The sequence below is a fragment of the Sus scrofa genome, chromosome 2 (assembly GCF_054392235.1).
Source record: "Sus scrofa isolate SSC_HxYL_T2T_F1_AM1 chromosome 2, Sscrofa_HxYL_maternal_Yorkshire_Landrace_v2.0, whole genome shotgun sequence".
Lineage (NCBI taxonomy): Eukaryota > Metazoa > Chordata > Mammalia > Artiodactyla > Suidae > Sus > Sus scrofa.
The window spans coordinates 111,025,526-111,038,499 of record NC_139384.1 but is presented as its reverse complement, the minus strand read 5'-3'; the positions used below and the strand labels follow the sequence as shown (position 1 = coordinate 111,038,499).

The following is a 12,974-nucleotide window of genomic DNA, read 5'->3' as shown; positions in this document are numbered from 1 at the left end:
CTGCTCTATAGAATATTATTGTCTAGGGTTTGGTGCCGTGTTAGAGCCATCTAAATCAGCCAGCTTCCCAAAGAATATTCTGCTCTCTTTGCATAATGAGATTATTTCCGGAAATGACTCTCTTGGCCCAAGATGTGCTACCCTCTCAAATCATATGGGTCCTTTAAGCACTTTCAGCATGCTTTGCAATCATTTTCAGTTGTTCCATCATTACTCCTTGATATACAGAGACATTCGGCTACACAGTGGGTAAGAGGTAGAGGTAGGACTAAAAACCCCAGGACAGGGAGCAAGGCCCAGTTTGGTCTCTCCTTGGCTCAGGTCCATTTTGGACAGCTCATTGTTTTTCTTTGATGTGTGAGGTTTAATTGCTTATCTCTAAACATAAGGCTCAATTGGTGGGAGCTTATGTGGGGAAAGCCATTTGCCCTTTTCCTGAATTAAAAAACTGAGCATTATTAACAGTTTATTTTCCATAGAAAACCATGCTTTAAGTGTGCTATAAAAGTGTCATTTTTGATTGCAGAGTTTTGCCCAGGCTAGTCCCTGATTTTTTTTGTGACCTCACAAGAGCCTCTCGTGCCTGCCTGGCCACAAAGCTTGATTATTTTGTAATTTGATCTTAGTGGGGATTCCAGCCGTGCTTCCCTGCTCGTGGGCAACAGAATGTGGCAGCATGCCTGCTCTCTTGCCTGAGCTACTATGATCAGATTATGCCTTCTCAGCATTTCTTACATTGGCTGCCTACATTGAAGTTCAGAGAAGCTTGAAGTCAGCCCACTTGAGTTTTACAGCCCTTCACAGAGACAGAATTGGAACTACTAGAGCACTCATGGAATCTTGGCCTCACATGTGTCTCCTGTTAAGAGAGTCAGAAAGTCACTCCACGCTGAAAATCTCTATCAATAAAAAATTTTAAGTGAATTTTTTTGGTCATGCAGTTCCCAGAAACCATTGTTTCCCAACTTTGATGTTATTTTTAGAACTGTCAGCTTTTAGATATTTCTAAAACATATTAAGGATCTTCATAAAGGATAGGAAAATTCTACTTTTTGTTGTTTGTTGTTAATAGCAAACCATTACAGGACATCATAGTTAGCAGAGCACCCTTCTCTGTGTATTATTCGTTTAGCCAGGTATTTGTGGAATGATGACGTTTGTCAACATCTTTATGAGATAACATGACTTCATCCTGTTGAGGTTGCAGGAGAACACAGTTTCCAACCTGGCACTGCGACATGACATGGAAAATTCAGAACCCATACTGCTCCCATTTCCTTCATCCAAGATATGAGTTGAGCACCAAGAATGTTCAGGCCCTCCGTGAGGCACCGGAGATATAGGGCTGAGCTAGATACACAGTGTCTGCCCGCCTGAGTTTACAATTTCATCTTGAAAATAAAAGCTGTTCTATACTCAATGTATTTAGAAACCTTTTAAAATCATGCATAATAAAGTATGTTACATTCGAATGATTCCAAATTTTGTAAAATATGAATGGACTTTAGAGATAATTTCACAGAGCATCCTTCATCCTACAATAAAATCCCCTCTATGGTGTTTCTTCATAGGAGTGAGCAAAATATACAGTTCATGTTTCATTGTTCAAAAATGAAGAAATCGTGATTATGGGTTAAGATATAATCTAAACTACAGCCAAAGCGCAATTAAAACAGTTTTGTTTTCTGACATTATCATTCATACGTTCAGTGGACCAACAAGAAAGCTTGGAACATGAAGCATAAACAATGTGGTGCCAGTTTGCTTTAAAATCCCTAATATATGTTTTGTAAACAAAGCTTATAAAACTTAGTACTCTACTAATTAAATAACAAGAAAGATTTTATGAACACATGAAAAGCCAGAATTTAAAATGCCTTTGGGGGAACAGGTGCTGTAATGACATCACTGTGTGTCACACAGCTTTTTTTTTTCCTCCTTTCCTTGATACTTACATTTGGTCATAATGGAAAGAAATTGATTCCAAATGTGTTTTCTTGACCTCCTTCTCCATTCATGTTAGTGCCTAACCTTAAATGATGTTTCTACAATCTCGGTTGTATTTACAGTAATTATATGCATAATGTAGCATATTATTGTCCGGACTTCCTGTTTAATCAGTACAGAGCCTCTTACAAGTGCAGCTGAAAAGGGCAAACAAAATTAAAGCTTTATATACCAAAACAAGTTTGATTTGCTAAGCTCCCAGCATTCCAAAGTACACAAATTTGTTCCACTAAGTTTTCCGATGGCTTGCAGATGGGCAATGATTAATCAGAGAGCTAACTGTGAAGTAGTTTGCAATTAAACTGGAAAGCTCTGAAGCATGCTAATTGAATCAGAAAATTAGAGACACTGAACAGTAATTGGCTATTTCTCATGCAGCAGGTGCCAGGCCACTCATCTGTGGAACAAGGTATTTAAGGCACATTAGCACTAGTAAAAATACTTCTTGATATGGAACAGTTAGATTTTCTGCTCATTTTCACCATGGATGTCAAAACATACAGCTGTGCTATCTGGTACTTGAAATTCATGTTTGAAGAATTTAAGTTAGGTAAACATATGAGAGAGAAGTACTGGGCAACCTCTAAGTGCCCAGGAAACATTGTAGAAGTGAAACCGAAAATGGGGGCTGAGGTTGTGTTTTTTTCAATTCAATCACTTTTGCTGTCTTATCATACAGATTTAGACATTGAATTTTCTGTTTAGTGTTAGTTTAAAGCAACAACAGTATAAATCTAGTACTGCTGTGAGATTAGTAGATACATAAAGCCAATTCATATCATGTCTCAGCATGAGTTTATCTCTTCTAATTAGTACCACCATTTTATAGAGTGAGCACATGCTATGAAAGTTTGTTTGCCATGCCAACAGGGACCAGGACAAGTAGTCTTTCTTTAGTAGAACGATCTACCATAGGCTTGAGAAAAACTCAAACCTAACCAGTGGATAACCAGGCAAAAAGGGGACTTAATATTTTCAACTGCATATATTTTTTGAATAGTAATCATTTTACATTTTATCATTTTATAGTAATCATTTCCATTTATCAAGGGTGGGGCATATGACTTCTGTTTCCATGCTTTAATTAGAGTTCATTATTGTTATTAGAAAGTGAAAAGTACAAAAGAAAATTAAAATATACTAAATTATACTGTGTTGGGAAGCAGACTATTACAATATTCACGTGCTAATCTTATTACTTAGCAGATGACTGCAGAAAATAGTGAGTTTGAACCAAGAGACATAAATTATAAATTATAAATTGTAAACAGTGCATAGGGGATATGTTATAACTGTGTCTCATTTAGATTGAGGCAGGGAGTTTTCTCTGCACAAATAATGTTCCTTCATTAAGTTTTAAAGTCTCTTTTATAATGTTTTCTTAGGAACATTTGGCAACATGTTACCAAAAAGGTTTTAAGTGGAACACACAAGTTTTTTAAAAGTATACCACACTACACACATACACTTTATGTCCCTAAGCTATAGACTTTCTTTTTTTTAAGTTAAAGCAAAAGCTCCTCTTTGGTAGGCCTCCTTCCCCACCCCCCAATAACCTGTGAACATTTTGCATTCTTTAGTTTGAAAGCAGTTCTGAAACATTTACATGATCAATGTCTTTTGCTTGAGGGATAAAGTTTGCTCTTCCATAGACAAGTGAGAACGTATTGATCATTTTATTCTATTTGCTATTTCTAAATTCAATATACCTCTTGAGTCGATAAGCGAGATCGAGAGCATATTCCTTTTTTGTGTGTGCCTGGTTGTAGCTTGTTCTCAAGATCCAAGATACATTTTTGATTAATCACGAATGCTCTGAGGTCATAGAGAGCAAATGTGTTTGTGGAGTGTCAGCTGATGCTGTCAGATAAATGTCTTAAGCTTAGCCAGGGTTCATGCCCCAGCTTTAGGCTGTGCCAAATGTCTCCCCTTGTTGAGGAAGATAACAGCTACACTGGAGGCGACTGAGCTGTTTGTTCACTGAAAGGGCTGACCTTGCCATATGGGGCTACAATCAGGTGAAAGAAAGAGTATAGATGTTTTAATTGAAACTTTACAAATTTAAACTTTTCATTTGATTCAGATGATTTTGGTATCCACTAATTTACATGCCAGGCCTTATATCTAGGCTGATTATAACTACGTTTCTTCTCTGTTTCCAGTTAGTTTCCTTGGGATGAATAATTCCTCCAATATTGTTCTTAGTGTATTCTGAGAATACTTTGGCACTAGCAGTATGTTATTAAAATACTGCAAAAGCATGCAAATGCTTATTAGGATAAAAGAGATCTATTTCTCTTTGGATATGTCATAGAAATTCTTCATGCTTTGTAGTTTTGGCTTTCTTTTTCAAATCTACAAAATAAAAATATGGTCTGGGCAAAGAAAGGTCACTTGTGTTAATGACCCTTGTCCATGTACCTTCTTATCTTCAGAGGACTCATTTAATCACATTTACCCCCACTTACAGTAATTTGTCTTCTTTTACTAGACAGAGTCTATAAATAGAAAATAATGACAATCCTAAACTAACACCTGGAGAATGCTTTGCTTTGTACCAAGGCTTTCTCTGTTTGAGACTAAAGGCAGTCAGATTGATCATATGGTGATGCATAAATAAATGAACTCTCTGTGGGCTGTTAGTAGGCATTTGCTACAGAATACCTTCTAAAAAATAAGTAAGTGCCTTTCTTCCATCTTATCCCAGTTTGTTGTTGTCCCTAAAGAAACTGGTTTACTTTTCTTTCCTCTCAATAAGTTCATACTGCCATGGGTAACTCATCAGTGCTAATTAGACAAAATAATGCTCTTTAAAAAAAAAAGAAAGAAATAACACATCTGTCATGAACTCCCACCAGATCTCTTGGAAATGAGACATTTTAAATATTTTATGCTGAATACAAAATATCTTGAGGAAATGGTTTTATATTCTGTATCCCAAAACAAAGCCATCAGTGTCAGAGAGCAATGCTACTTAAAAACACTCCACTTTAAATTATTTTAGCTAAAATTCCCTCACACTTGAAATGCAAGTTCTACCTGCTGTATATAAAATCCAGATTATAAAGTAGAAAAGCTTAGTGGAACTAGAAGAAAATGAAGAATATAATTTTATTTTTGAAAACCTTGCCTTTATCAAGTGATACTAGAAAAATGTTACATTTCAGGAGTTCCCAGTGTGGCACAGTGGGTTAAGAATCCAGCTCATGTCACTGCGAAGGCACAGGTTCAGTCCCCAGCCTAGTGAAGTGGGTTAAAGGATCCCCAGCATTGCCACAGCTGTGACCTACATCTATAACATTTCTACTTTCACAATGCCCTCTACCTTGATCCTTTTCCAAATTAGTTCTTTTCATCTCATTTAAAGTTTGAGTTTAAGTAATCATTGATTTTAGCTACCAAACAATCAGCCTAAAAATGAAGAGTCAGTATAGGAGTTCCCTAGTGGCTCAGCAGGTTAAGGATCCAGCATTGTCACTGCTGGGATGTGAGTGGCTTCAATCCCTGACCTGGGAACCTCCAAATGCCATGGACGAGGCCGAAAAAAAAAGAATTAGTACTTTAAAGTGGTATTTTGCCTGAGCTGTCGGTCTCATATAGTATAAGAACTTGTTTGAAAAATTACTGGAAAGTTCTGGAAAGAATCAGTTACTACAGATCCATATTTTTTTCTATAAACCAAATTTTGCTTCATTTTTTTAAAAACATCTAAAGTCTGATGGTATTTTCAGTTTTTGATTAGAGTTATAATTCTTACCTTTTATAAATTAAATGGTGGAGATGGCTTTAATTATACATAAAGGTTTTTAAGGAAATAAATCCTCGCTCTTTTTATTTGCTATTTAGAACAAATGTTTAAGTAACATTATAATTCTACCTTAATTCACTTTACCATCCAAAGTTACTTTTTTACATTTAAATTTTTATTCTTCACACAGCAAAAATTTAATGCCGTGTTTTTGTTTCTCTGTTATGATTTTTTATATTCCACACTTTTTAGTTGATTAAAAAGGTAATAGTAAAATTGTTATTGACAATTATTACCCAGTAACAATAGATATAACAGTAATAATGACAATCTATATTCATTTTCTTAGACTAATTTGGCTTCATCAAGATTCTGGAGGGTTTGAAATTAACAGTGTCCTGTCGGATAAAATCTATGCAAAATGTCTTGTTTTAAGAGTTTATAATGCTTCCCATACTAATGAGGAAAACAATTCATCATTTTCAAGTGTATAATCAGTGTCAGCATTTTGTGTATCACAATGAAAGTCCTGAAACAGTGGCATTCTGGATGCTCCTGTGAGGAGCCAAAGAAAATCTCTTTCCTCTTGTAGAACACTTTTATAAAATTCCAAGTAAGAAAAAAAAATTAGTGCAATTATTTTAAACAATGCAATTGTAAATGAAAGTAGTGTGGATCTTTTCAGCATTGTCGAGTATACCATCACCATTGCATTTTTGTATATAAACAGAAGACTGAATATAGTTCTTGAGAAAGTCTGTCTCTTTCTATATTCAGAATTTTTACGTATTTAGGAATGTACAAGATATGTTTATGATCTTCCATTACTCATTACACATAATGAAATATAACAAATAAATAACGAAATTGTGCTTTAAATTGTTCTGTGTGAATATTCATTTTATGGGAATTAAAATAATCTGCTGTTTTTATACTGACCTTGAGGGCATTTCTAGATGGAACAGATCCTGAATTACGCTAAGTATATTTCCTTTACCCTCACAAAAGGCTTCAGCCTTGATGATCTGCATTTACTCTACACAGAGAGGAAACAGAAAGAAGGCAAGTGCTCCTGAAGCATGCAGAGCAAGGAGAAGATAAAAGCAAGGGCCAGATTGTTCAGGGACTTGGGTCCACATTTTTGTTTTGCTCTAAGTACAGTAGGATGCCATCGAAGGTTCTCGGAGAGTGATAGTATCTGATTATAGAGAGAAAAATGGATTGGTCAGGAAGCAAAAATGTAAGCGGCTGACCACTGAGGAAGCTATTGCAGTAGCTTAGGCAGGAGATTATAGTTGCTTGAATGGTGGTAGCCCTGAAGAAGAAATATCCAACATGTCTTAATCATTTGAAGATGGGATGTAAAGGAATGCAGGATGATTCCTAGATTTTTGGCTTGAATATCTGGATGAAATCATTTGCTGAGATGAGGAAGTCTAGGAAAGAAATAGGTTTAGGAAAGGTAATTGCAAGTAAAATTTTGACATTTAACCATGCTCTCTTTTTATCTTTAAACATTTATTGAAGAAAATATCCTGGAGATCATAGTTATTCGACTAGAATATAAGGATCTAGCAGTGTATGACAAGTGTTGACAGCTCATCATTGACTATCATGGGCTATGATATCCTCAAATTTATTTACTTCTGACCAATGCAGATTTCATGCACATTGTGCAGATCAGCAGTTGGCCACTGTGGTGGGGACAGTTTTTCCATAGCCCCAATATAACAATGAACATAGAACATGAAAAGCATGTTCTCTTTTCCTTGTTTTATTAAAGAATTTTAATAGAATTTTATTAAGAATCCACAGCTTAATATTACCTTACAAAGTTCAGAACTCTGTTTTATACATTTTCCCCCTAGTGGCTGAGTAACCCTATACAAAACAGTAACCCAGTCATCCCCATTCAAACTTGAAAAAAAGAGCCTCTCATACCTTTTCAGTTAGATATGAAGAAAAGATTTTCCCAGATACTACCCAGTTCTTCCCACTTCCCTGACAAAAGTTTTACCATTACAGTGTTATGGTACAAATGTCTGAAAACCAAACTTTCCAACTGCTGAGTGTTAATACCTTTTTAAAAGGTAACTTGGGTGCGTGTGTATGTGGTGTTTTGTTCATATGTTCACAACTCTAAGGAGCAAGGTTAACTGCTTTCGCAGACTGATTTTTATTTTTATCTTTTATGTGTTGGCGAACATACCATATAAAAACCAGAATTGTGATAAAGTGGTAAAAGTAATAAATAAAACCAGAATTGAAAGTTGACAAATTTGATGTTTTAGTTCAAAGATGCAAGTTAGGATGACTTTTTTGGGGGTATATAATGATTTTCATTTCTTCCATTATAGTTGGTTTACAGTGTTCTGTCAATTTTCTACTGTACAGCAAAGTGACCCAGTCACACATACATATATACATTCCTTTTCTCACATTATTCTCCATCATATACTCTATCATAAGTAACTAAATATAGTTCCCAGTGCTATACAGCAGGATTTCATTGCTTATCCATTCCAAAGACAATAGTTTGCATCTATTAATCCTAAATTCCAAGTCCATCCCACCCCCTCCCCCTTGGCAACCGCAAGTCTATTCTCCAAGTCCAAGAGTTTCTTTTCTCCAGAAAGGTGCATTTGTGCCACATAGTAGATTCTAGATATAAGTGATATCACATGATATTTGTCTTTCTCTTTCTGATTTACTTCACTTAGTATGAGAGTCTCTAGTTCCATCCATGTTGGCATTATTTTGTTCTTTCTTATGACTGAGTAGTATTCCATTGTGTATATATACCACATCTTCTTAATCCATTCATCTGTCAATGGACATTTAGGTTGTTTCCATGTCTTGGCTATTGTGAACAGTGCTGCAATGAACATACGGGTACGTGTGTCTTTTTCAAGGAAAGTTTTGTCTGGATATATGCCCAAGAGTTAGATTCCTGGGTCATATGGTAGTTCTATATTTAGTTTTCTGAGTTTACCTCCATACTGTTTTCCATAGTGGTTGTACCAATTTACATTCCAACTTGGGATGACTTTTAAAGTTATTATCCGGAGTTCCCGCTATGGCGCGACCAGATCAGCAAGAGCTTGGAAGCACTGGGACACAGGTTCCATCCCTGGCCTGGCACAGTAGGTTAAGGATCTAGCATTGCCACAGCTATGGCTTAGGTTGCAGCTACATACAGCTCAGATCTGATCCCTAGACTGGGAACTCTATATACAATGGGGCACCTACAGAAAATAATAATGATAAAGTTATGATCCCATCAACTTAATTTAGATATTAGATAGTTTAGAGAATACCAGTGTTATCCACAACCATTATTCAAACATTACACAAATTTCTGTATAATTATCAGCTTCCTTTTGTAAATATCAAATTATAGGCTGATCCAGCTTCCCCCCTGGCAGATTGACAGACCTGGTAGATTGAATAGGTGTGATGTTTGTGTTATATATTGATGCTAGTAAAGTTATCATTGTCTCTTTCATGGCCCAGTGATCAATAAGGAGGGAACAGAGTGAATGATAAGATAAAGAGAGAAGGCTTCGATAAGAAACCTGTCTTACCAAATGTTATGATGGAGGAGGACAAGTTACAAAGTGAAATAAAAGTGGGGAGGGAATAGCTCCAGGTTTATAGTCATGTCCCCTGTTCCTAAAACTCAAAAGAAAATAAAAGAAACCTATTAAATAGCATCTTAAATGCATTGAATTAAATGGATTCAAATTTGCGTTTTCCTCTGTCTAGCTATTGTTGGTATTTTGGAAACTCCTGTTTGTATTTATTTTCCCCAAGTGGCTTTTTAAAAACTCTGTCAACCAATATCCTGTTCTCATTCTTTTGTTATCCTTATTATAAGGATAGTGACCTGCTTTGCTTTTACAGATTATAGTCCATTATGCCTTACCAATAAAATATCATTAACTCATCACAATATTATTATATCACTTTTCAAGTTAGGGTAACTTTTTCTTAAAAAGCAAACAAACAAAAACAACATTAAACCTACTTGTGAAAAAATTAATATAAAAAGAAATTTAGCAATTGAGATTATTCACCAAAGAGTCATAAAATTAAGCATACAATCATGAGCATCTAATGTAGTCTTTCTTTGTTCCTCCTTTACTATCCAAACTTTATCTCTTTTTCTTTGAGGGCATTAAAAGTGATACTTGAGGCTGTAATATCTAGTCATCATGAAATTTACCTATAAGTATACAAAAGGTGTTTTATGAATTTACCTATAAATTGACTCAATAAGACAATGAATATACATAGCTAAATTATGACTTGATTTCAAAAATGTATTTTTAAAGAGTCCTCAAGAGTAGGCATCTCTCAAGAATATTCTCCTTTTTTTTTCCTTCAGAACCCTTTTACCAACCTCTCCCTCTAACCCCCAGGTCCTCAACCTCTGGCAACTCAACCACTTTTTTTTTTAAGATTCCACATAAAAGGGATATCATGCAGTACCTTTCTCTGCCTTGTTTACTTCACTTAGCATAATGTCCTCCAAGTTCATCAATATCATCACAAATGATAGAATTTCCTTCTTTTATAAGGCTGAATAGTATTCCTTGTGTATAAATAACTGTGTTGATGGACACCTAAGTTGTTTCTATGCCTTGGTTTTTGTGAATAATGCTGCATGAATACAAATATCTCTTCAAGATAGTTTCCAGTTTTCCCAACATCTTTTTCTGAAAAGATTATTTGCTTCCTTTGTCAAAAATTAATTGACTCTCTCTCTTTCTCTCTCTCTCTCTCTCTATATATATATATACACAGGCTTATCTCTGGGCTCTCTATTCTGTTTCATTTATCTGTGTGTCTGTTTTTTATGCCAATACTGTACTATTTTGATTATTATAGTTTTATAATATATTTGAAATCAGAGAGTATGATTCCTCCAGCTTTTTCTTTCTCAAGATTACTTTGACTATTCAGAGTCTTTTGTGGTTCTATACAAATTTTAGTATTGTTTGTTCTATTTCTATGAAAAATGGCACTGGAATTTTGATAGGAATTGGGTTAATTTGGGTACTACAGACATTTTAACTTTGGGTACTACAGACATTTTAACAATAGAAATTCTTCCAGTCCATGAACACAGAATATTTTTTTCATTTGATGGTGTCTTTCTCAAATTTTTTTATTGATGTATCATAGTTTTTGGTGTATAGATCTTTCACTTCTCAGATTACATTTATTCTGAAGTGTTTTATTTCTTTTACCACTATTTTAAATGAGGTTATTCTCTTAATTTATTTTTCTGATAGTTTATTGTTGATGTATAAAACTACAACTGATTTTTGTATATTGATTTTGCATCTTGCAGCTTGACTGAATTTGTCGATTAGTTTTAATAGTTTTTTTGATGGGGTCTTTAGGGTTTTCTGTATGTATAAAATATCATGCCATTTGTAAATGGGGACAGTTTTACTTCTTCCTGTCCATTTGGATGTCTTTTATTTCTTTTACTTGCCTAATAACTCTGGCTAGGACTTCTAGTACTCTGTTGACTAAAAGTGGCAAGAATGGGAATCTTTGCCTTGTTCCATTGTTAGAGGAAAGGGTTTCAGCTTTTCACCATTGAGAATGATCTTAGCTCTGGGCTTGTCACATGTGGCCTTTGTTATGATGGAGTCTATTTCCTCTATACCCACTTTGCTGAGAGTTCTTAAGAATATTCTGAATGGCTAACACTATGTTAGGCACTCTAAGAGATTATATATATATATATATATATATATATATATATATAAATGGTAGATATAATTAGATATATATAAATGGTAGATATAATTAGATATATATAAATGGTAGATATAATTCTTACCCATTAGGAGCTTAGAGTTTAAGGAAAATTCTAATTTTGACTTCAAAAACTAATAAACAGCCAGAATTTAGAGAAATAAATAGGTTATTGAGAAGAGAGATAGGGCAGAAGAGGGTTTCTGCCTAAAGGAGGAATAAAACAGAAGGGAAAAGGAGGAAAGGGAAGCAGTTGAAAGGGTTAACAAAAAACTAACACTAAAAAGTAGAAAAAAAAATATCGAAAACCTGTTTACTGCCAGTTTTATATATGCAGTTCATCACCAAGAACTAATGACTTAATCTAATAACTCATTATTTGGGGATGTTGTCCCAGAGTATGGACTGTGATATAGAGTTTGCAGATCCATTTCTGGACTCTAAAGAAATAAAAATTTTAAATTTCCTTTTATGAACCACAAATTATACCATATTTCATATATCTATAGCTCATGAAGAAGGTTTATTTTTAAGGTTTTGGACTATCATTGTGCACTGACAGTCCATGTTCGTAGCATTTACTGATGATCTCCTGTATGTAAGAGATCGTCACCATACTTACCACACCGTAACCTCAGCTTTAAGGTAAAGGCTCCCGAACAGTGTGCTTTGAACCATATTTGAAGAAAACGAGGATATGCATTGTTGAGTAGGATGGTAAGCCTTCCAGGAGGCAAAAAGAATATGGCAAACACAAAAGTGTGTAAGTGGTAATAAGGGAATAAAAATGAATTTTATTGATTTAGGCAGTACCTATTATCTGTTAGAAGATTACCTAATCATCTTTGGGATGTCCTGTTAACACAAATTTAATAATAAATCTCCATTCCTCTGTTAAATAATCCAGGGCAAGAATTGTTCATTATATGTTCCAATAAGAAAGGTTACAGCCATATTTTGACAGTTTCATGAATTCGTAAAAGTTGACCTAAGCATTAAAGGGTCTGGGATGAAGAAAAATGCACTGTATACATTTTTTTTTCCTTTACAAGTTTCATAATATGAAATGTGTACCCAGTTTCTCATGAACAAACTGTTTTTTAATCATCCTGACTGATTTATTTCTCATCATCAAAGTGGCAATATGCCGTCCATATGTCATTGATGTGAAATAACTGTATGTACTCTGAATAAGATCAGGGTGCAAAGGATCCATGAGTCTACATTTATTCAAATGAAGGTTGAAATCTTTAAAGATACCCACCCAGGTATCTGGTGTAATCTTCTATCAGGAATGTATCTCCGTTGTATGACACTACCTGTTTTGAATAGGATAAAGACTCATGGTCACTGTCAGGCCTGTTTGCAAACTAAATATTCATCTAGTCCTTTGTGGCTGCCATTTTTTATCATGTATTCAGAACAGCTTTTCTTTGCTGATCTGCCA

The 12,974-nt window shown here is 34.8% G+C and overlaps 1 protein-coding gene across 13 annotated transcripts in view; it reads left to right on the top strand.

Moving 5' to 3' along the window:
• Positions 1-12,974, top strand: part of ARB2A (ARB2 cotranscriptional regulator A) — a 416,372-nt gene that overhangs the window by 355,405 nt on the left and 47,993 nt on the right. The window contains exon 11 of one of the 13 annotated variants that reach the window (XM_021085390.2): positions 1,208-3,137. The exons of the other annotated variants lie outside the window; for them this stretch is intronic. Within the exon in view, the coding sequence (XP_020941049.1) occupies positions 1,208-1,242 (35 nt within the window). The 3' untranslated portion in view covers positions 1,243-3,137. Of the gene's footprint in view, positions 1-1,207; positions 3,138-12,974 lie in introns of those variants that run through there. 13 annotated transcript variants of the gene reach the window in all.